General features: G+C 39.4%; 1 protein-coding gene across 1 annotated transcript in view; it reads right to left on the bottom strand.

The window, feature by feature from the left end:
* Positions 1-21,945, bottom strand: part of LOC117794813 (uncharacterized) — a 38,769-nt gene extending 16,824 nt beyond the window's left edge. The window contains exons 1-4 of the mRNA XM_034636437.1: positions 21,868-21,945; positions 9,434-9,504; positions 5,032-5,128; positions 1,238-1,339 (exon numbers count right to left, since the gene is read on the bottom strand). Coding sequence (XP_034492328.1) covers positions 1,238-1,339; positions 5,032-5,128; positions 9,434-9,504; positions 21,868-21,945 — 348 coding nt within the window. The remainder of the gene's footprint in view (positions 1-1,237; positions 1,340-5,031; positions 5,129-9,433; positions 9,505-21,867) is intronic.
* Between the last annotated feature and the right edge of the window lie 3,614 nt (positions 21,946-25,559).

Raw genomic sequence — 25,559 nt, 5'->3', positions numbered from 1 at the left:
GGATCTTATATTTTATTTATTTATATGTGGTGCTGAGGATCAAACATAGAGCCTCACACATGCCAGACAAGCACTCTACCACTGAGTCATAACCCCAGCCCCAGTAAATTTATTTTTAGGTTTTTTTTTCCATTAAGGTATAATTCCATTAGGAATATACAAATTACTGTGTTTTAGAGTCATTTGAAATAAATTTTTACTATCTTTTAAGCCTTTAATCGACATACAGGTTTTTTTCATTTTGCTTTAAGTTTTAAAAATTATTTAAAAATTAACAAATGTTTACAATAATATATATATACATATATATATACTCATACACATATATACATGAAATTTACCATTTTAACAATTTTTAAGTGTATAGTTATGTAGCATTAGTACATTTATTATTATTATTATTATTACTGGGGATTGAACTCAGGGGCATTTGACCACTGAGCCACATCCCTAGCCCTATTTTGTATTTTATTTAGAGACAGAGTCTCACTGAATTGCTTAGCACCTTGCTTTTGCTGAGGCTGGCTTTGTAACTCACAATCCTCCTGCCTCAGCCTCCAAAGCCACTGGGATTACAGGAGTGCACCACAGTGCACGGCTACATTTACATTATTATGCAACTATCATCACCATCCATCTGCTGAACTTTTCATCTTCTCAAAATTAATTTCTATACACATCAGACATTGACTGCTGTTCCCACTCTTTCCATCCCCGCACACCATTCTACCTTCTCTCAAGAATTTGACTACTCTCAGTACTTCAATAAGTGAAGTATAGAGTATTTGTCCTTTTGTGACTTCTTATCAGTAAGGGTTATTTTTTATATTTTAACTTAATAGTTTTTCATAATTATACAAACATTTACCTGACACCAAAGTCAGATTTAAAATACAAGTTTCATAGGCCTGGATTCTACTTTTGTCACTTTAATCCTTTATTTTTCCCCGTTGCCACATGGGTAACCACTTAAGTGTGTTTGGAACATCTTTCCCCTTCCCTTTTATTTTTAAACAGTAAGTAAGGAAATATATATTTTTATTTATTCCCTCTTTCACATATAAGCATGGTAAATACATAATAGTATATAAATACATACTTTTTCTCGCTTTATTAACTTTACCATAATATCATTCATTATCATTATATATAATTCTTATTCTTCTTTACTGATCTTAAAACTCATTTGTTAGCTATAATAGTAATAATATTTAGGAGTACAATTTGAAGTACATACCATATAGTTTCCTAGTACTTGTTGAAAATCTGCAGCAACTGCATTTGAAGGAGAAAAATAGTCTTGTGACATCAAAGGATTTCTTAGTAAAGTTTCACTAACCTGGGGAAATTAATGGAAATATGTAACTATAGATAATTTTAACTAGTGAATTAAGAGAGCAAACATTCATTTGAAGAAAAGCCTAGCAGAAACTAGAAACTAAGAGACCCAAACATTTCTGGCTTTTTTGTGGCAGGGCATCCTTTTCTACTCTAAGATGCAGTATTTATGAAAACTTAGTTTACCCCAGGCTTATCCTGTGCTGTACCGACTAGAAATTCATTCAATACAACTGCAGAGGTTGCCTTCCTTCTTCAGCAGATTTGAGGACTGGAGGGAAAGAGCAGACATTTAGCTGTGGCAGATAAAGAAAGCTGGGGGCCCATGATACTTCCTAAATAGCACTGTAACTTTCCCCTTTTACCCCTACCTTCAAAATCTACTCAACAGTAACAATGATAACTATACTGTGACTTTCTATTAAACCCTAGTTCCCGGACATTTCAAAAATCTAAAAAAAAAAAAGTCAAAAAATGTATTTAATGTTGCTTTTCTCAGAGGCAGTGGTAAATATTATGTGGTTAGCAATTTGTGTCACCTGGTTTTGGAAAGGTGGTAGAGTGGAATGTTTTGTCATTATGGAGAGATAAGTAAAAAAAAATACGCTATATTCATTTAAATGGCTAACAGTGTTCAGCAGCTGGAATTTAGCAATTATGTAGGCATAATTGAAGAATAAATTACAATATTTAGCCCTTATAATCTTTTTTTTTTTTTAATATTTATTTATTTATTTATTTTAGTTTTCGGCGGACACAACATCTTTGTTTGTATGTGGTGCTGAGGATCGAACCCCGGCCGCACGCATGCCAGGCGAGCGTGCTACCGCTTGAGCCACATCCCCAGCCCCCCTTATAATCTTTTACTTTACAATATGGTTACAGTTTGAGCTGGGTCAATACAAGTTAGTACATTGAACAGATAAAATAAACGCATGATACATGAACCCGACTAGAGAATAACTATTAGTAACTATAGGAAAGCTGAGTTTTCTGTTAATATCTTTAAAAACAATTTTTTTTTAGTTTTTTAGATGTAGATAGACACAATATCTTTTTTTTTGGGGGGGGAGGTGCTAGGTATTGAACCCAGGGGATTAAACCCTTTGTGCATATGTTTTGTGCAAATGAGGTAAGCACTCTACACCAACTGAGCTATATCCTCACAATACCTTTATTTTACTTATTTAATTTTTATATGGTGCTGAGGATTGAACCCAGTGCCTCACATGTGCTAGGCAAGCACTCCACCACTGAACCACAACCCCATCCCCATCAGTGTCTTTTATTAAAATATTTGTTCTAGCTAGGCACAGTGATGTACACCTGTAATCCCAGCAGTTTGGGAGACTGAGGCAGAAGGATCTCAAATTCAAAGCCAGTCGCAGCAATGGTAAGGCACTAAGCAACTCAGCAAGTCTTTGTCTCTAAAGAAAATACAAAATAGGGCTGGGGATGTGGCTCAGTGGTTAAGTACCCCTGAGTTCAATCCCTGGTTCCGCCCCCGAATCTATAAATAAAAATATATAAATATATATTTTGAATTATATATTTGTAAATAAAATTAAAGTATATTATTATTTATTATTATTATTATTATTTACTTATTTAGCAGATCAAATCCAGGATCTTGCACATGCCAGGCAAGTGCTCCAGCTCTAGCATTTGGCAACATCCCCAGCCCATATCATTTACTTTTTTTTTTTTTAAATATTTTTTAGTTGACAATGGACCTCTATTTTATTTATTTTTATGTGGTGCTGAGAATCAAACCCAGTGCCTTACACATGCTAGGCAAGTGCTCTTCTACTGAGATATAACCCCAGCCCAGTATCATTTACTTTTTTTTTTTTTTTTTTAGAGAGAGAGAGAGAGAGAGAGAGAGAGAGAGAGAGAGAGAATTTTAAATTTATTTTTTTTTCGGCAGACACAACATCTGTTTGTATGTGGTGCTGAGGATCGAGCCCAGGCTGCGCGCATGGCAGGCGAGCGCGCTACCACTTGAGCCACATCCCCAGCCCCAATTTACTTTTAAACATAAGAAACAAACATAAAAATTACTCTGATGATGGTTGAGTTCTAGTCTGTCTCTAGATTACCTTTCCTGAAATCTCCTTCTTTTGATTGGGGATCAAACTTGGGGTGATAGGAACAACAGGTGATACCTCTTGAAGTTAATTAGTCTTTCAGAAATTTATAAGATCTCCTGTATCTATATAAGCATGTAAAAGAAGTACTCTGTCTACCATAATTTATATTTGCTGGAAATTCTCAGTTAAAACTTTCCCTAGAGATAATATATCTGGATTTTAAAATTATATATATTTAAAATTTATATATGTTTTACATAAATACATTTAAATATATTTGTAATATATATTTACAAACATGTTTACCTTAAATATGTTATATATAATATGTACATTAATATGTTTATATATTTAAAAATATATACACATATTTTTATTATATTTATGTTGTATATTATATATTTATTATAAATGTATATTAGTGGCATTACATATAACATAAAATATGTATTTATAAATAAATATATCTATATTTCATATATATCTTTATTTCCTATCTATATCTATATATACATGTCTTCCTGGTACTGGGAATTGAACCCAGAGTCTTTGCACATGCTAGGAAAGCAATCTACTACTGAACTACATCCCAAGGCTTTTTTTTTTTTTTTTTTTTTTGAGCAGAGGGACTTGGGAATGGATACGGGGTGTTTTACCACTGAGCTACATCACCAGCCCCTTTTATATTATATTTTCAATTTTGAGACAGGGTCTTGCTAAGTTGCCCAGGCTGAACTCAAACTTGTAATCCTCCTGCCTCAGCTTCCCAAGTAGCTGAGATTACAGTATGCACCACTATGTTCAGCTTAAAATAATATTCCTTTTTATTTAACTATTAATAGTTGATTTATATATGCTCATAGAAATGTCTTTACAATATTGGTCTCAAAATTTTCTTGTCACTTACTTCCCCATGCATATAATTATTTGCAAATAAAATACATTTCCCGCATATATCAAAATATATTTTAAATATTAAGTATATTAAATATCATTTTAATTTATTTCTCTTTCACTTTCACTCTCTCTCCCTATCCCTTCCTCCCTCCATTTCTCTCTCTTTTTCTTTCTCTCTCTCTCTCTCTCTCTCTCTCTCTCTCTCTTCTTCTTTCTTTTTTGGTACTGGGAATTGAACCCAGGGATGCTTTGTCACTGAAATAAATCCCAGCTCTTTTTTTTTTTTTTTTTGAGACAAGGTTTCACTAAATTGCTTAGGGCTAACAAAGTTGCTGAGGCTGGCCTTGGACCTGTGATCCTCCCGCCTTAGCCTTCCGAATTATTGTGATTACAGCTCTTTCTTAATTTAAGAAATAAAAAAAAAATATATTAGGCATGGTGGTTATGAGGTTCCAATAGATCTGAGTAGATGTTTTTTTTGCAGACATCGCTTGAGAGTCAGGGGAAGTATGGAAGCAGTATAAAGATTAGGAAGAGATTATAAGGTCTCTGAAGGTCATTAATGACCATGACTCTGCATATTATAGGATATGAATGATATGCTTTTTGTTAGTGTACTATTACTAAATAAAGTATAAAGTATAAATTATAGACTTTATAATTTTAAAAACTTTCAAGTCGTGTGTTAGTATAAAAAGTTACTTACTTTCTTAAGAAATGCAGATGGTGCCACCTTATCCAAGGCATTGTCTGTAGCACATAAGTAAGTGATTCCGTTGATAAAGAGAGTATGGTAGATATAGCTTTGGAAAGAATGCATTCATTTACAAATATTGAAGGAATTAAGTACCCACATAGAAAATTTAGCTTCATTTTCAAGTTGTCATTAGTGGTATAAAAACTATATAATATAGGTTAAATTTTTATAATCAGAATAATTGGAAGAGCTTTCATCAGTTTGAAATATTAAAGTAAATAATGTTAAACCAAAAGTGTATTTAAAATGTATTTAAAATTGCATTAATAAATTACACTGAAGATGAAATTAATAACCTGATTATAAGTGTGTGTGTGTGTGTGTGTGTGTATAAAATGGTTTGATAGAAGTCAAATTGTAACAATCAAGGTTCTTACAGAATAGAAAATGCTATGTTCATTGGTTTTTCCTATTCCTGTATTTTTAGGTAGGCATATTTAATTTTGGCACTTGGCTTTCTAATATGATAGATTAGAATTCTAATATAATAGATTAGAATTTAATGATAGATAAGGATATTCTGGAGAATAGGATGAGTTGGGGAGAGGAGAATTATACTCCTATTATGCCGAAGTGTGCTTATCCTGAGCATTCCAACATCTAGACCTTTCTACCTTCTCAGAGTCATATATTAGGAGGCTAGATGACTCTTATAAAGTGCCTCCATCATTTATTGCACTTAGATATTAGTCTTTTGAACACTCTATCTCCAAATAGTTAATAGGCAACAGACCTTGTCAAATGTTAAATCATGTTCAGAAACATGTGGAAAGGATAATCCTAGAGGCACAAAATTTAAAGTATATGTCATTTCAACATAAATCCTCATATCATATCATGAATACAATATGCTAAAATATTTTAATGATGATATTGATAAATGTAATCTCCGCCTGGAAAATATTTTTATTCCTAAATTTGGAAGAGTCTGTTGGGGAAGAGTTGCTAATTCTACTATCTACATGAAAGTTATATATGTGATTGGAAAGAGATTGACACTAGATGTGAAAAGGAGAGATATTTTAAATTTATGCCTAGTATGTTACTAGTGAGTAACATTTAGGTACTTTTTTTTTCCAGTATTGGGGACTGAACCCAGTGACACTTTGTCAGTGAGCTACATCACCAGTCCTTTTCATTTTTATTTTGATTGTTCCTTTTTTCCCCCCCATACTGGGGATTAAACCCAATGCCATGCACATGCTAGGCAAGTGTTCTACCACTGAGTTATATCCTCAGCTAGTTTTTATTTTGAGACAGGGTCTTGCTAAGTTGCCCAGGCTAGACTTGAACTCACGATTCTCCTGCCTTATCCTCCCAAATTGCTGGGATCACAAGCATGTGCCACTGCATCTAAATGAAATTATTTTTTAAAATAATTAAAAAATATATTTTTAGTTGTCAAATCTACCTTTATTTATTTGTTATTTATTTATATGTGGTGCTGAGGATCAAACCCAGTGCCTCAAACATGCTAGGCAAGCACTCTGCCAACTGAGCCACAATCCTAGTCCCCTGAAACGATTTTTAATATTAAAAAATGTGAATACCTGGGGCTGGGGTTATAGCTGAGTGGTATAGCGCTTGCCTAGCATGTGTTAGGCACTGGGTTCAATTCTCAGCACCACATATAAATAAATAAAATAAAGGTTTTCTGACAGCTAAAAAATTATTTTTAAAATGTGAATACTTGACATATAGGATATATGGTTAACTGAAAAAAGCAAGGTGGAAAAAAGTGTGTCTAATATACTATCAACTCTCATTCTCAGATACTACCTAATAAGGGAAGTATGAATTTTATAATATGCTCTTATAGAAAAATACAGAAGAGAAAAAGAATGTATTCCCAAAAACTTATTCAAAAGGGTCACCTATATACAGCAGAGAGACAGTAGTGTGGAAAGGAATGAAAATGAGACTCTTCGAAGGAACCTTGTTATTTAGACTTGACTCTGGAGCCATATAACAGTTTGCATAATTATAAAATGCTATTAAATCAAACTTTTACAAGGAGTAATTATTAAAGATAAAAACAAAATAAAAATGACTTTGTATATTAATGTTTATTTTATATATATTTAAAATATATTTTTTAAAATATATTTTATTATATTTTAAATATATAATTAAAATAAATATTAATATATAGAGTCATTTTTCATTTTTTTATCTTTAATATATATCTTTATATATAAATATATATAATAACATTAATATACATAGGCATAAAACATTTAAGGCAAAACATACAACATTTGAAAACATATATTATATATAACAAATATATTTAAATATATTTATATAAAGCAAGGGATGATGGTGGCTTGGTTACTATTTGGAAAGGAAGGGCAACAGAATTTGCTAATGGATTTGAGTGTAAAAGCGATAAAAGTCAAGGATAACAAGATTGCAGACCCGAGGAACTAGAAAGGTAGGATGTGAAGACTGAAGGGTTAGACATCTGAATTTTGTGGAACAGGCAGTTGGAAAATAAATCTGGAGTTCAGGAAAGAGGCCCCAGAGTAAGACTCAAATTTGAATATACAGTATGGGTAAGCAAATAACCAATAGGAAGGTATCTGTTTCTAAAATCATTTCACCTAATTATTTCAGTGAAAACACAACTAGATCATCATTTTGCAAACACCAATAAACTAATGGCTCTACGACCTAGTAATGAGTAAGGTTGGTTGCTAACATCTCCAAAGGAGATATAAATAAGATAATTAAGCACCATCTGATAGAAAAAACTCATATAGTCTTTCCAAAGGGATTGGACTCTAGACTCTGGATCAGTTACTTGGAATATGGTGAAATGCATTTTGGGTACTCAATCAGCAAACCTAGAATGTGGGAAATTTTGTAGATTCTTTAACAGTAAACTGTAACAAAATGAAAGGAGTGGAGAGGGAGAGTATAGATTCAAAGGAACTCAAAAGACATTAAAAATGGGTAGGATTGGGCTTTCATCTGAGGATGCATATTTGGGTGCCGAGGCAATAAACAAACAGGAAAGCAAATATTATAGGAGTTCAGATAGCGGTCCATTTGGGGGAAAGAGAAGAAGCAATAAATGGGACACCAGAGCACAAGATGGGGAGTTTTGGGGGGTTGCTGGCAGGGTTTAATTTTTTTGGCTTAGGTAGCAATTGCTATTGGATAGAATCCCTTATAATACTTCAAAAAGCTATACATTTCATTTATCTTTTTTTTTAGATGGGGCTTCTCTAAGTTGTCCAGGCTGGTATGGAACTCTTGTTTATTATTGTTTACTCTTGTTTATTATTCCCATTCGTGATTTTATACTTTTACATGTAGAAGTTCTCCTTTTCTTCGGGTTTAATCAAGTCCTCCTGCTTCAGCCTCCTGGTTAGCTAAGACTATAAGCACGTATGATCACACCCAGTTTTTTTTTTTTTTTTCAGACTGTTTTACTTTAAAAAAAAAAAAGAAAGGTTAAAGCTTATTCTTTAAAAAAAAATATGAAGGGACTAAACAAAAGCTCTTTTCCCCTACCTGTTCCTTTTCTAGCAAGTGTTTTCATCATTGGTTTAAGATCATCACATGTAATATCCCAAGAAAAGCTTAAGAGTTGTGGCTACTATTCGTGGTGTTATTAAAGTGATTTTAATAGAAGTTTCCTTTTTTTTTTTAATTAATGAAATGCTTTGGATATACCAAAAAGATGGAGAATAAGATAATGGAACACTTTTAGGCCCACTTCTCAGTTAAAATGATACAATTAGTATCTCCTTCAAATCCTTCCTCAATTTCATTCTTTTCCCTTCTCTTTAAAGAGGTAACAATCCCTCCCTCTCTCTCTTGCTTTCTGGTACTGGGGATTGAACCCAAGGGGCACTTTACCACTGAGCTATATCCCCAGTCCATTTTCTTTTTTATTTTGAGACAGGGTATCACTAAGTTGCTGAGTCTGGCCTGGAACTTGTGATTCTCCTCCCTCAGCATCACAAGTCACTGGTATTATAGGTGTGCACCACCACACCTGGCTAGAGGTGACTAGTGTCTTGAAGTTGGTGTTTATTATTCCCATTCATATTTTATTTATTTATTTATTTATTTATATTTATTTTTTAGTTATTGGCAGACACAACATCTTTGTTTGTACGTGGTGCTGAGGATCGAACCCGGGCCGCACGCACGCCAGGCAAGCGCGCTACCGCTTGAGCCACATCCCCAGCCCCCCCCATTCATATTTTATACTTTTACATGTAGTTCTCCTTTTCTGCAGATTTAATCAAGTGTATGTGCAACTATTATTTTTTTTTCATTCATCATTGGAATCATTAGTTGGTAATTGTTAAATGGACTTCATTAGGACACTCCTTACCTTCCCATTTGAATTATGGTCTTTGTTTCACCTCTAAGAAGCACAAGTCTAAGGACTTTTGCTGCTGCTTCCTAAAAATAAATAGTCAGCATTTACTTTATGAACATTATTGTATTTTCATTATTTTCCTCCTAAATTTTACAAATGTTATGATTAGTTAATTAAGGAAAAACTTTTTCCTAGAAGAACTAATGGGTATTATTCATAAAGTATGGTAAGAGGCAAGAAGTCATAAAATATTCATATGAATTTGGAAGAAAATACTAAACTTAATAAATATACACATAATTTATATATGCACATATAAGTGTGCAAATGTAGGTTTCCCTAGATAATTTTATTTTTACAGTCAAATGTTATATATGGCTTCAAGGCTAGAAAGCATAGAAAGCACTAGCTGATTAAACATCTTTTTAGTGAATACTAGTCCAGTATAATTAAAAGGTTAATGGATTATATATTCAGCTCTTATTCTCTGAATACCCTTAGCAATACCTTCTATCTTTTTCCAAATAAAAATTTATATTTACTACTCATTTATCTTTTTTTTTTCTTTTTCTTTTTTTTTGGGGGGGGGGGTACTGGGGATTGAACTCAGTGGAACTCAACCAATAAGACACATCCCCAGCCCCTTTTTGTATTTTATTTAGAGACAGGGTCTCACTGAATTGCTTAACACCTTGCCATTGCCGAGGCTGGCTTTGATCTCACGATCCTCCTGCCTCAGCCTCCCGAGCTGCTGGGATTACAGTCATGTACCACTGTCATTTATCTTTTTTAAAAACTAAATAACTGCCAAGAACTTTTATTCCTGTTCCATGTAAGGATCATTCATTGGGGAAAAAATGTGCAAGTTACTACACTTATCCAGAATACTTTACATATATAGTCTTTTATTTGGAGTCTCATTAATTTACTTTAGAAGCATAAAAGGAATGTGAACATTATCTAAGAAGTTTTGGATAGCTCTACTCCTATTTTTGCAAAATGATATTTTAAAACTTTTATGAAAGGGTAAAGCTTATTGTAGAAAATAAAACTCAAGAGAGGGAACTGGGACCGAAGACAGAGCAGGCCCAGCGGCCTGCTGAGGGGCAGAGCCGCCCCCCACCCCCCTCGCCTGCCAGGTAGGGGAAGGGTGACCACCGACAGAAAAGGCCCAGTGGCCCAGGGCGGGACAGAGCTTCCAATCACTCCTGCAAGGTAGGCGGGCCTGCGACCCACTGGCAGAAGAGGAGCAGTCGCCTGCTGAGAGGCTGAGCCGCCCCCTCCCCCTGCGCCGGCATAGTAGAGGGAACTGGGACCAAAGACAGAGCAGGCCCAGCAGCCTGCTGAGGGGCAGAGCCGCCCCCCACCCCCCTCGCCTGCCAGGTAGGGGAAGGGGGACCACCAACAGAAAAGGCCCAGTGGCCCAGGGCGGGACAGAGCTTCCAATCACTCCTGCAAGGTAGGCGGGCCTGCGACCCACCGGCAGAAGAGGAGCAGTCGCCTGCTGAGAGGCTGAGACGCCCCCTCCCCCTGCGCCGGCATAGTAGAGGGAACTGGGACCAAAGACAGAGCAGGCCCAGCGGCCTGCTGAGGGGCAGAGCCGCCCCCCACCCCCCTCGCCTGCCAGGTAGGGGAAGGGTGACCACCGACAGAAAAGGCCCAGTGGCCCAGGGCGGGACAGAGCTTCCAATCACTCCTGCAAGGTAGGCGGGCCTGCGACCCACCGGCAGAAGAGGAGCAGTCGCCTGCTGAGAGGCTGAGCCGCCCCCTCCCCCTGTGCCGGCATAGTAGAGGGAACTGGGACCAAAGACAGAGCAGGCCCAGCGGCCTGCTGAGGGGCAGAGCCGCCCCCCACCCCCCTCGCCTGCCAGGTAGGGGAAGGGTGACCACCGACAGAAAAGGCCCAGTGGCCCGCGTCGGGACAGAGCTTCCAATCACTCCTGCAAGGTAGGCGGGCCTGCGACCCACTGGCAGAAGAGGAGCAGCCGCCTGCTGAGAGGCTGAGCCGCCCCCTCCCCCTGCGCCAGCATAGTAGAGGGAACTGGGACCAAAGACAGAGCAGGCCCAGCGGCCTGCTGAGGGGCAGAGCCGCCCCCCACCCCCCTCGCCTGCCAGGTAGGGGAAGGGTGACCACCGACAGAAAAGGCCCAGTGGCCCAGGGCGGGACAGAGCTTCCAATCACTCCTGCAAGGTAGGCGGGCCTGCGACCCACCGGCAGAAGAGGAGCAGTCGCCTGCTGAGAGGCTGAGCCGCCCCCTCCCCCTGCGCCGGCATAGTAGAGGGAACTGGGAACAAAGACAGAGCAGGCCCAGCGGCCTGCTGAGGGGCAGAGCCGCCCCCCACCCCCCTCGCCTGCCAGGTAGGGGAAGGGTGACCACCGACAGAAAAGGCCCAGTGGCCCAGGGCGGGACAGAGCTTCCAATCACTCCTGCAAGGTAGGCGGGCCTGCGACCCACCGGCAGAAGAGGAGCAGTCGCCTGCTGAGAGGTTGAGCCGCCCCCTCCCCCTGCGCCGGCATAGTAGAGGGAACTGGGACCAAAGACAGAGCAGGCCCAGCGGCCTGCTGAGGGGCAGAGCCGCCCCCCACCCCCCTCGCCTGCCAGGTAGGGGAAGGGTGACCACCGACAGAAAAGGCCCAGTGGCCCAGGGCGGGACAGAGCTTCCAATCACTCCTGCAAGGTAGGCGGGCCTGCGACCCACTGGCAGAAGAGGAGCAGCCGCCTGCTGAGAGGCTGAGCCGCCCCCTCCCCCTGCGCCGGCATAGTAGAGGGAACTGGGACCAAACACAGAGCAGGCCCAGCGGCCTGCTGAGGGGCAGAGCCGCCCCCCACCCCCCTCGCCTGCCAGGTAGGGGAAGGGTGACCACCGACAGAAAAGGCCCAGTGGCCCGCGGCGGGACAGAGCTTCCAATCACTCCTGCAAGGTAGGCGGGCCTGCGACCCACCGGCAGAAGAGGAGCAGCGGCCTGCTGGGAGGCAGAGCCGCCCCCTCCCCCCCGCGCCTGCAAGGTAGTCGGAACTGAGACCACCATCAGAACAGGTCAGACCTGCAACCGAGAGACAGAACAGGCCCAGTGGCCTGAGGAAGGGTAGAGCCGCCCCCCCCCACACGCCTGCAAAGTAGGCGGACCTGCGACCCACTGGCAGTACAGCCCCAGAGGCCTGCAGAGGGGCAGTGCCGCTGCCTGCGCCTGCAAAGTAGGCAGAACTGCGACCACCGACAGAACAAGCCTAGCGGCCCGCAGAGGGACAGAGCCGCCGCCCGCGCCTGCAAGGACGGCGGACCTGCTACCGACTGGCAGAGCAGGCCCAGCGGCCTGCCGGCGTGGTAGGCACATTGCCCCAATTGGCGGAGGGGCAGAGCCGCCGCCCGTGCCTGCGAGGGAGACTTTGCAACTATACAAGACCAATATAAATATATAGGGGGAAAATTCAATAGCACAACAGTTTCACCAAGAAGAAAGGAACGCGAACAGTATGAAGAGACAAGGAAAGAAAGGACCACAAGCATTGCAGGTCAACTCAACTTTAGAAGAGGTAATAGCTGCAGCTGATGGAATGTCAGATAAAGAATTCAGGATATACATGCTTCAGATGATCTGGAGTCTCAAGGAAGACATCAGACAGCAAAATCAGACAATGAAAGATCACTTCAACAATGAATTACATAAACAAATCCAAGAAGCAAAAGATCAACTATACAGGGAAATAGAGGTTATAAAAAACAAACAAACAGAAATCCTAGAAATGCAGGAAGCAATAAGCCAACTTAAAAACTCAATTGAGAATACTACCAGCAGAGTAGAACACTTAGAAGACAGAACATCAGACAATGAAGATAAAGTATATCAACTTGAAAAGAACATAGACAGCTCAGCAAGACTGTTAAGAAACCATGAGCAGAACATCCAAGAAATATGGGATAACATCAAGAGACCAAATTTAAGAGTCATTGGGATACAGGAAGGAACAGAGTTTCAAACCAAAGGAATGAGCAATCTATTCAATGAAATAATTCGAGAAAACTTCCCAGATTTGAAGAATGAGACAGAACCCCAAATCCTAGAAGCCTACAGGACGCCGAATGTGCAAAATCATAAGAGACCCACACCTAGACACATTATAATGAAGATGCCCAACATACAGAACAAGGAGAGAATTTTAAAAGCTACAAGAGAAAGGAAGCAGATCACATTTAGGGGTAAGCCAATCAGGATAACAGCTGATCTTTCAACACAGACTCTGAAAGCTAGAAGATCCTGGAATAACATATTTCAAACACTGAAAGAAAATGGGTTCCAACCAAGAATTGTGTTTCCAGCGAAATTAAGCTTCAGGATGGAAGATGAAATTAAAACCTTCCACGATAAACAAAAGTTAAAAGAATTTGCAGCTAGAAAACCATCTCTTCAAAACATCCTTGGCAAAACATTACAGGAAGAGGAAATGGAAAATAACAATGAAAACCAACAGTGGGAGGTAGGACACTAAAGGGGGGAAAATAATCAAAGTGGAAAACAAACCATGTTTAGTAACATAAATAAACAAATATGGCTGGAAGAACAACCCATATCTCAATAATAACCCTAAATGTTAATGGCTTAAACTCACCAATTAAGAGACACAGGCTAGTAGAATGGATCACAAAACAAGACCCAACAATATGCTGCCTACAGGAGACGCATTTGATAGGAAAAGACATACATAGGCTGAAGGTGAAAGGTTGGGAAAAATCATATCACTCACATGGACTTCGGAAACAAGCAGGAGTATCCATACTCATATCAAATAAAATAGATTTTAAGCCAAAGTTAATCAAAAGGGATAAAGAGGGACACTACATACTGCTCAAGGGAACCATACACCAACAAGACATAACAATCATAAATATATATGCCCCAAACAATGGTGCAGCTATGTTCATCAAACAAACTCTTCTCAAGTTCAAGAGTCTAATAGACCACCATACAATAATCATGGGAGACTTCAACACACCTCTCTCACCACTGGACAGATCTTCCAAACAAAAGTTGAATAAGGAAACTATAGAACTCAATAACACAATTAATAACCTAGATTTAATTGACATATATAGAATATACCACCCAACATCAAACAGTTACACTTTTTTCTCAGCAGCACATGGATCCTTCTCAAAAATAGATCATATATTATGTCACAGGGAAACTCTTAGACAATACAAAGGAGTAGAGATAATACCATGCATCCTATCTGATCATAATGGAATGGAACTGAAAATCAACGATAAAAGAAGGAAGGAAAAAGAATATATCACTTGGAGAATGAACAATAGGTTACTGAATGATCAATGGGTTATAGAAGACATCAAGGAGGAAATTAAAAAATTCTTAGAGATTAATGAAAACACAGACACAACATATCGGAATCTATGGGACACATTGAAAGCAGTTCTAAGAGGAAAATTCATTGCTTGGAGTTCATTCCTTAAAAAAAGAAAAAACCAACAAATAAATGATCTCATACTTCATCTCAAAATCCTAGAAAAAGAAGAGCAAAACAACAGCAAAAGAAGTAGAAGGCAAGAAATAATTAAAATCAGAGCTGAAATCAATGAAATCGAAACAAAAGAAACAATTGAAAAAATTGACAAAACTAAAAGTTGGTTCTTTGAAAAAATAAACAAAATCGACAGACCCTTAGCCATGCTAGCGAAGAGAAGAAGAGAGAGAACTCAAATCACTAACATACGGGATGAAAGAGGCAATATCACAACAGACACTTCAGAAATACAGAAGATAATCAAAAATTATTTTGAATCCTTATACTCCAATAAATTAGAAGATAGTGAAGGCATAGATAAATTTCTTAAGTCATATGATCTGCCCAGATTGAGTCAGGAGGATATAGACAACCTAAACAGACCAATATCAATTGAGGAAATAGAAGAAACCATCAAAAGACTACCAACTAAGAAAAGCCCAGGACCGGATGGGTATACAGCAGAGTTTTACAAAACCTTTAAAGAGGAACTAATACCAATACTTTTCAAGCTACTTCGGGAAATAGAAAAAGAGGGAGAACTTCCAAATTCATTCTACGAGGCCAACATCACCCTGATACCTAAACCAGACAAAGACACTTCAAAGAAAGAAAACTACAGACCAATATCTCTAATGAACCTAGATGCAAAAATCCTCAATAAAATTCTGGCCACTCGGATACAAAGGCACATCAAAAAAATTGTGCACCATGATCAAGTAGGATTCATCCCTGGGATGCAAGGCTGGTTCAATATAAGGAAATCAATAAATGTTATTCACCACATCAATAGACTTAAAAATAAGAACCATATGATCATCTCGATAGATGCGGAAAAAGCATTCGACAAAGTACAGCATCCCTTTATGTTCAAAACTCTAGAAAAACTAGGGATAACAGGAACATACCTCAATATTGTAAAAGCAATCTATGCTAAGCCTCAGGCTAGCATCATTCTGAATGGAGAAAAATTGAAGGCATTCCCTCTAAAATCTGGAACAAGACAGGGATGCCCTCTCTCACCACTTCTGTTCAACATAGTTCTCGAAACACTGGCCAGAGCAATTAGACAGACGAAAGAAATTAAAGGCATCAAAATAGGAAAAGAAGAACTTAAATTATCACTATTTGCAGATGACATGATTCTATACCTAGCAGACCCAAAAGGGTCTACAAAGAAAATATTAGAGCTAATAAATGAATTCAGCAAAGTGGCAGGATATAAAATCAACACGCATAAATCAAAGGCATTCCTGTATATCAGAGACAAATCCTCTGAAATGGAAATGAGGACAACCACTCCATTCACAATATCTTCAAAAAAAATAAAATACTTGGGAATCAACCTAACAAAAGAGGTGAAAGACTTATACAATGAAAACTACAGAACCCTAAAGAGAGAAATAGAAGAAGATCTTAGAAGATGGAAAAATATACCCTGTTCATGGATAGGCAGAACTAACATCATCAAAATGGCGATATTACCAAAAGTTCTCTATAGGTTTAATGCAATGCCAATCAAAATCCCAACGGCATTTCTTGTAGAAATAGAGAAAGCAATCATGAAATTCATATGGAAAAATAAAAGACCCAGAATAGCAAAAACAATGCTAAGCAGGAAGTGTGAATCAGGCGGTATAGCGATACCAGACTTCAAACTATATTACAGAGCAATAGTAACAAAAACAGCATGGTACTGGTACCAAAACAGGCGGGTGGACCAATGGTACAGAATAGAGGACACAGAAACCAATCCACAAAACTACAACTATCTTATATTTGATAAAGGGTCTAAAAGCATGCATTGGAGGAAGGATAGCATCTTCAACAAATGGTGCTGGGAAAACTGGAAATCCATATGCAACAAAATGAAACTGAATCCCTTTCTCTCGCCATGCACAAAAGTTAATTCAAAATGGATCAAGGAGCTTGATATCAAATCAGAGACGCGCCGTCTGATAGAAGAAAAAGTTGGCTACGATCTACAGTCGGTGGGGTCGGGCTCCAAATTCCTCAATAGGACACCCATAGCACAAAAGTTAATAACTAGAATCAACAAATGGGACTTACTCAAACTAAAAAGTTTTTTCTCAGCAAAAGATACAATAAGAGAGGTAAATAGAGAGCCTACATCCTGGGAACAAATCTTTACTCCTCACACTTCAGATAGAGCCCTAATATCCAGAGTATACAAAGAGCTCAAAAAATTAGACAATAAGAGAACAAACAACCCAATCAACAAATGGGCCAAGGACCTGAACAGACACTTCTCAGAGGAGGACATACAGTCAATCAACAAGTACATGAAAAAATGCTCACCATCTCTAGCAGTCAGAGAAATGCAAATCAAAACCACCCTAAGATACCATCTCACTCCAGTTAGATTGGCAGCCATTATGAAGTCAAACAACAACAAGTGCTGGCGAGGATGTGGGGAAAAGGGTACACTTGTACATTGCTGGTGGGACTGCAAATTGGTGCAGCCAATTTGGAAAGCAGTATGGAGATTTCTTGGAAAGCTGGGAATGGAGCCACCATTTGACCCAGCTATTCCCCTTCTCGGTCTATTCCCTAAAGACCTAAAAAGAGCATGCTACAGGGACACTGCTACATCGATGTTCATAGCAGCACAATTCACAATAGCTAGACTGTGGAACCAACCTAGATGCCCTTCAATGGATGAATGGATAAAAAAAATGTGGCATTTATACACAATGGAGTATTACTCTGCATTAAAAAATGACAAAATCATAGAATTTACAGGGAAATGGATGGCATTAGAGCAGATTATGCTAAGTGAAGCTAGCCAATCCCTAAAAAACAAATGTCAAATGTCTTCTTTGATATAAGGAGAGTAGCTAAGAACAGAGTAGGGTCGAAGAGCATGAGAAGAAGATTAACATTAAACAGGGATGAGAGGTGGGAGGGAAAGGGAGAGAGAAGGGAAAATGCATGGAAATGGAAGGAGACCCTCAGAGGTATACAAAAGTACATACAAGAGGAAGTGAGGGGAAGGGGAAAAATAATACAAGGGGGACAAACGAATGTCAGTAAAGGGGGCAGAGAGAGAAGAGGGGAGGGGAGGGGAGGGGAGGGGAGGGGGGATAGTAGAGGATAGGAAAGACAGCAGAATACAACAGACACTAGTATGGCAAGATGTAAATCAATGGATGTGTAACTGACGTGATTCTGCAATCTGTATATGGGGTAAAAAGGGGAGCTCATAACCCACTTGAATCAAATTGTGAAATATGATATATCAAGAACTATGTAATGTTTTGAACAGCCAACAATAAAAAATTAAAAAAAAAAAAAAAAAAAAAAAAAAATAAAAGCCAAAAAAAAAAAAGAAAATAAAACTCAAAAACTCTTGATATTGTCTAAAACATCAAGGCTGTATTTTCTAGGAAACGATTTCCTAAGAAACTTGGAACATTAAAGGCATACGTAAACTTCCTTTTATTCTGTTATTAGAATTGGAAAATAGTCCTCTATCTTCCCCCAATGTTACATTTGGAGAATATAAACACTGCTATTGTAGCAAAAACCAAAACAAATGACAACATGGGGCAGTAGAAAATGTGACAAGGTGGGTTCAAGGTGTATTTCTGGAATTCACATGCTGCAGACTCAGGGACTTGTCTGGCCTGTTTCTTTGTGGAAAGAATGAAGAGAGCAGGCAGATGATCTTTAGGATCTTGGTCAGCTCTAGAACCCTGTAACTGCAGTTGACTGGATCTTGTGATTAAGTGTAAGTATTGATATTTTTCAAAAAAGTAATATTTTTTTATTTTTTGCAGTTCTGGGAATGGAACACAGGCCCATAAGCATGCTAGGCAAGCATCCTACCATTAAACTACATCCCCAACCCCCCCCCCCCCCAAATATAAAGTTTTTGTGACAATCCTTGACATTGAGGGAAGCCATGACATCTTTCTCCCACTTCTCAACCTGAAGTGTTCCTTAAAGCTCCTTGCCATCCTTTCCTCTTCCCTGGTCAGCTTTCTGCACTGCAGTAATTCCACACCTCAACTGCAATTGTAGACAACCCTGCTCTCTTCTAAATTCTTACCTTCCTGCCTGCTTCTGAAAGTCTTTAAATTCCTCTCTCTCTCCTTAATAAATGTCTTTGAGAATACACCCAAAGTACAATAAATAAATCCAGGAATCAATAAGTGGGATGCCATCAAATTAAAAAAACTTCTGCACAGCAAAGGAAACAATTAAAAGAGTGAAGAGAAAGCTACAAAATGGGGGAAAAAATCTGTACCATCTGTTCCTATGACAGGGGTTTAATATCCAGAATACATAAAGAACTCAAAATATTCAATGCCAAAACCCAGTAACCCAATCAATAAATGGGCAAAAGAATTAAACAGAAATTTCTCAAAAGAAGAAATACAAACAGCCAACAGATACATGAAAAAATGTTCAACATCTCTAGCAATCAGGGAAATGCAAACCAAAAGTACACTAAGATTTCATCTCACTCCAGTCAGAATGGCAATTATTAAGAACGTGAATAGTAATAAATGCTGGCAAGGATGTGGGGAAAGGTATACTCATACATTTTTGGTGGGACTCTAAATTAGTACAACCAATAGGAAAAGCAGTGTGGAGATTCCTCAAAAAATTAGAGATGGAACCACAGTATAACCCAGTTATTGCACTCCTTGGTATTTATACAAAAGAACTAAAATCAGCATATTATAATAATACATCAACTTTAATATTTATAGCAGCACAATTCACAATAGCCAAATTGTGTAATCAGCCCAGATGCCTGTCTCTAGATGAATGGATCAAGAAAATGTGGTACATATATACAATAGAGGTTTTTCTCAGCCATAAAGAAGAATGAAAATGGCATTTGCCAGTAAATGGAAGGAAATGCAGAAAATCGTGCTAAGTGAAATAAGCCAGAAAACCAAGAGTTGAATCTTTCCTCTTGTATGTGAAAGCTAGAGCAAAATGAGGGAAATAAGGAGTGAGGGATGATACAAGATATCATAAAGATACAGGGAAGATGAGAGGAGTAGAAGAAGGAGAATGAGAGGGAGGAGGAAAAGAAGGGGAAAGGGAACAAAATATGGAATGAGTTTAACAAAATCATGTTTTATATATATATAATACGTATTATATATAATACGTATTATATATATATATATACACATATATATAAATGTATCAAAGGGAATTTCACCTTTATGTATATTTAGAAAATACCAATCAAAAATTATTCAGTCTCTCGCGAGACTGAGACAGGAGAACCATAAGTTCAAAGCCAGCCTCAGCAATGGCGAGGTGCTAAGCAACTCGGTGAGACCCTGTCTCTAAAGAAAATACAAAATAGGGCTAGGGATGTGGCTCAGTGGTTGAGTGCTCCTGAATTCAATCCCCAGTACAAAAAAAAAAAAAAAGTTGTGAAAGGAAGATCAATAGAGTAGAGGAAGGAGAATAGGGGGAGGAAGGAGGGAAGGAAAAGAAGGAGAATAGGGATTGAAATCAAATTCCTTGCATGTATTATTTTTGTCAAAATGAACCCAAATACTATGTATAATTATAATGCTCTATTTTTTTTAAAAAAGCATGTTGAGAATCTATGAATCACAGCATTGTATACTGGGAAGACAGAGATGAAGACAGTCCCTGTCTTGAAGTTCAATGGCAGAGGTAGGTAAATAAGAGAAAATTCCGTTCAGCCTAAGTAGTTTGGTAGTTAGGATTGTCAATTAGTCTGGGCTAGAGAAGCCTTAAGAAGGAATTAAGAAACATCTCAAAAGCACAGAAGAGCTTATATTGTCTCAAAGTGGAGGAAAGTGGTCTCTCCATAGAGGGAGCAGGAGAGAGGAAAGGAGACTTTGATGAGATTGGAGAACAGCAGGAAGTTCAGGATAGAGAACAGGAACATCCAGAAAAGGGAAGGAGGCAGTCATGGAAAAACTCTTCCATTCAGGGAGGACTTTGACTGCCAAATGAAGGAGTATCAGCTTTATTCTGAATATAATCAAGGAAGCATCAAATGATTTGAAGCATCACGTTTGCTTTTAGGAAGGATCACTTGAGCAGCAATGTGAGTTTTGAGGAGGACCAGGCTCTGAATTCTGAGAGGTTAGTTAGGAGGCGTTTTCAGCAAGCTTCGGTGAGAAGTTATCAGAGCCTGGATGAAGACATGGTTAAAAAAAAAAAAAAAAAAGATGGATTCAAGATATACTCGGGACAAAGAACTGATACTTGATACTACCGGGCAATCAGGGCCTCATCTCCAGCCCCTACGCATTGGGAACCTGTGCTCTAGCTACACTGGGTTTCTTGGGGATCCCCAAACACCATGCTATTCCCTCTGCAGGGTGTTCTCATCCCTCTGCTCTATACCAGGACAGGACTAATTCTTATAAGGCTTACCAGCTAAGCAGCCTAACCTGTAGCCTAATCATCTTCTCTGTAGCCAGCACACAGACAGCCATCCTGAGTGCTACAGGAACAATCACATCCTACCTCCACTGAAATACCTTTTACACTCTTAAGACATAAAGGTTAAATAAGGATTCCAGGGCCAACCTCATGTTCATTTTTATCTATGCATCCCTCACATTCTTTACTCCGGAATTTGGCAACTACAATATGTTCACTAAATGTGTGCTTAATTGCAGGTCATTTCTCTACAAGGGAAAGAAAATCTTTAAGGTCTACTTAATCGGACAATGGTACAAATAATGGTTAATAATGGTACAATGGTGCCAAACGCGGCACATGCAGTGACAACCACAACCTCTGCGGGGCGCACTTACAGCTCCCGCCCGGGAGTCCCAGCCTCTTGCGCCCCGAGAGTTCTGGGCCCTCCCGCGGCGCCGCGTCCTAAGGAAAGGGCTCCACAGCCGTTAGCCTCCAGGAGCGAACCCCGCGGAAGCGCGGACCTGCAGGTACCTGATAGGAGCCTCCAGTCAAGGCCAGCTCCGCTAGGACGGCTCGGCCATTAGCAATGCAGCTGTAGGTAATCGTCATAATGGGAGGGCCAGTGAAGGATAAGATCCAGCCGGTCGTAACTGCCCGCTAAGGCTTTGGGGCGGGGCTCCCTGAGGAGGCGGTGCCTGCGCAGGCGCATGGGGTGATTGATTGGCAGGGAGGGAGGCTGGACAATCTGTGGGCTGAGCTGAGGCGGGTGCGAGACCTTTTCCAGGTTTCTGGAAAAACCTGTTGTGTTGTGGGCGAAGCCTTCGTGGTGGTCTTTAAAATCACTTATTGGGTGCCTGCGCCTGTAGTCCCAGCGACTAGGGAGGCAGAGGCAGGACTATTCCAAGTTCGAGGTCAGCCTCGGTAATTTAGTGAGACTCTGTCTCACAAAATAAATAAGACCTGGGATGTGTTCAGTAGTAAAGAGCCCCTGGGGTCAATCCCTTCTAGAATCAAAATAAGAACAAAAAATCTGACAACCAAACAATTAATTTTACTTCAAAAGCCTTACTTTTGATTAATTTGCAGTCTAAGATACGGAAAAGTAAACCATGTTTTTTGTTTGTTTTCGGTACTGGGGATTGAACCCAGAGGCGCTTAACCACTGAGCCACATCCCTTGCCCTTTTTAGTTTTTATTTTGAAACAAGGTTTTGCTAGTTGCTTAGAGCCTTGCTAAATTGCTGAGGCTGGCTTTGAACTTGCGATCCTCCTTCCTCAGCTCCCAAGTAGCTGAGATTACAGGCGTGTGCCACCACACCTGGCTTAGACCATGGTTTAAAATAAAATTCATTCATTAATTCAAGAAACATTGGTTGAACTCCTGTACTGCACTGACATAGACTACATAGGTTCCCGAGTATGCAAAGATGAAGACCCTGACTTCGAGGAGTTTATATTCTAGTAATCGTTAGAGGAACATGCAGACAAATTCCACTCTCCAGCCATATGTGTGTTCTGTGATAGAAACACAGTATTGCAGGACTGAGGTGGAGGCTGCTAACATTCTTTGAGAGAGCAGCAGAGTCACTGCCCAACGTAGTGGATGAGTGGGTTTTCTCTAGGTGGGGAGGAAAGAGGAAATCTAAGCAGAGCCTTTTGTAAAGGCTCGAAGGAAGGCTGGTGGGTTTTGGGAATGGGTATAAGTCATGATGGAGGCAGAGAAAAGGTGTATGGGAGAGTTGGTAGGAGATGGCGGTCCTAGCAGTGGTAGAATGACCTTTGTTACACTATACCTTGGGTGCCTTGACAAGTTATAAACTTTCAAGTTATCAGCTTAAGATAACATGATTTCATCCGCAAGATATTGTGGTAGAGTAGAAAGAGCATAGCCTTCCAAATAAGATGAACTTGGATTCAAGTGTATGAATTGCCATTTACTCTGTGCCTTTACTGTGACTTAACCTTTCTGAGATCCAGTGTCCTAATCTATAAAATGGGAACAGTTGTCAAGTTTAAGTGAACTGTACAAACACTATTGCATTCCTGATTGTGATGGGTACATTAATGAGAATTACTTTCTTGATCCTAGTAATATAACCTTAAAGGAAAGACAGTGTCCTTCTGGAATGCCTGACAGGAAGTGGACTTGACAAGACAGCTACAAAACTGGTCTGAATGGTAGGTCCTGTTGAATCATGTGTCCTCCTCTATAAAGGAAATTTTGAATCTCATCAGTTTAGGGGTATTGTCTGTTATAGGTAAGGTGACCCAATAAAAACACTGGTCATATTGGAAAATGAAGTATGAGGTAATGCTTTGGTATACTATATTAAAATAATTTGAATAAACTTGGCCACATTGCAGTGACCTTCTTTTTAGTGAATAGTAGAATTGAAAGCTATTGGACAAAAAAACCACGAGCTGTAGTTAATAACAAAAGCATCTGATAGTTGGAGAGATATACATGGGATCTTCACTACTTTGGTGTCACCTTATATTATGAAAACAATCCTGTGAAGCATGTGTATTGGGTTTACTTGGCAGAACCCACATATGCAGGACCACAGTAATATGAAATTTAATTTATAATACAAATTTTCCTTACTTTTAAGCTCTTTCTCTTCTCCCTGCGTAGCTTTCAGCACAGTGGTCATTCCACACCTTTAATCCTCTCCTCCAATTGCATATTGTTCCATCTTTTTCACTTTCCTACCTTCCTGCCTGCCATACTCTATTTGATACCTGTGACTTCCTCTAGCCAATACCAGCTTCCCGAGGTTGATTCTGGATTTTCTCCTTCCCTACTTTCTCCAGGGTGGCATCTCTGTGGGGAGAAGGATCTTCTGATGTCTGACCTTCATCCTTGTAAGGTGGCATCTGCTGCTAATGTTTTCTGTCTCTGGTCATCAAATCACACCCTCCATTTGGAACCTCAAGGCCTCCTTACGTGCTCTCTCAGCCACTTTTGTGGCTCTCTCAGGATAAGGAAAACTTTCCACTGCTCCCTCCTGCCATTCTGAGGCCCTGGTGGTCTCATACTATGCTGCCACCTCTCCTGTCTGCTATGTCACTTGGTTGTCATATGAGGAGCTATTCTTGGACCTTACCTCATAGGGAAGCAAGTCCTTGGGTCCTGCTTACTGTGAGTCTTCTCATCACTGCAACCTTCTCCCCTCGCTTCCTAGAGGGACCTTGGTAGCTAATGGAGTGCTTCCTTCTGACTTTGCCTTCCTCCTGCATGTGGAAATTCTAGAGAGTCATAGTAGGGAACCTTGAACCAACCTAGACCTTCTTCCCAACTGATGCCATGAACATTGGCTTCTGCTGGCTCAGACCTTTTCTTTCCACATACTCTCTTGGGACTTTCAAAAATCTGTTTTTAAAAGCTAAGAATTTTCTTCATCTTCTCTTCCTCCTCTGTTTGTCTCTCTCCCATATCCATTTTCTTTTTTTTTTTCTCTATTTCTGTGTAAAAGGGAAAACAGAATAAAAAAAAAAAAAAAAGGAGGACATTTAAAATGTCACAGGTATTTCCACCATTCCCTTGATAATTTGTCAAAATCTTGAGGATGGAACCGAAAGAAAGGTGGGAAGTAGGATTCCTGAGAAGGAGAAGCTGATTTCTTCTTTCTTAGTGTGTTTTTGTGCTTTATTATTACTTTTGCTGACTAACAGAGCATTGCTTTGGATAGTTCAGCTTCTCTGAAGGAAGGTCACTAATTTTTTAATCATGTGACTTCTTAGATCACTAGAGTTTATAAATACTTCATCAACTGCGGACCTTAAAGCACCCTCTTATTCAGGATGATTCTTACAAAGTAGCAAAATATTCCTGTGACTGTTCTTTTTTCTTATTGTCATTCAAAATGGAAATATATATATATGTATATATATATATATTTTTTGGGGGGTGGGGTGGGGTACTGGGATTGAATTCAGGGGCACTCAACCATGGAGCCACATCCCTGCCCTATTTTGTATTTTATTTAGAGACAGGGTCTAATGAGTCACTTAGTGCCTCACCTTTCCTGAGGCTGGTTTTGAACTAGCGATCCTCCAGCCTCAGCCTCCAGAGCCACTGGGATCACGGCGTGTGCCACTGTGCCTTACTCAAAATGGAAATATGTTTTTACATTTTTTCTTATTTGTGTGATCACTGTAAAAATTTGAGAGTAAAATCTTATCTGTTTATTATCCCATAAAATAACCCCTGCCAGTAATCTA

The sequence above is a fragment of the Marmota flaviventris genome, chromosome 7, assembly GCF_047511675.1.
Source record: "Marmota flaviventris isolate mMarFla1 chromosome 7, mMarFla1.hap1, whole genome shotgun sequence".
NCBI lineage: Eukaryota > Metazoa > Chordata > Mammalia > Rodentia > Sciuridae > Marmota > Marmota flaviventris.
This window is presented reverse-complemented; position numbering and strand designations above follow the sequence as displayed.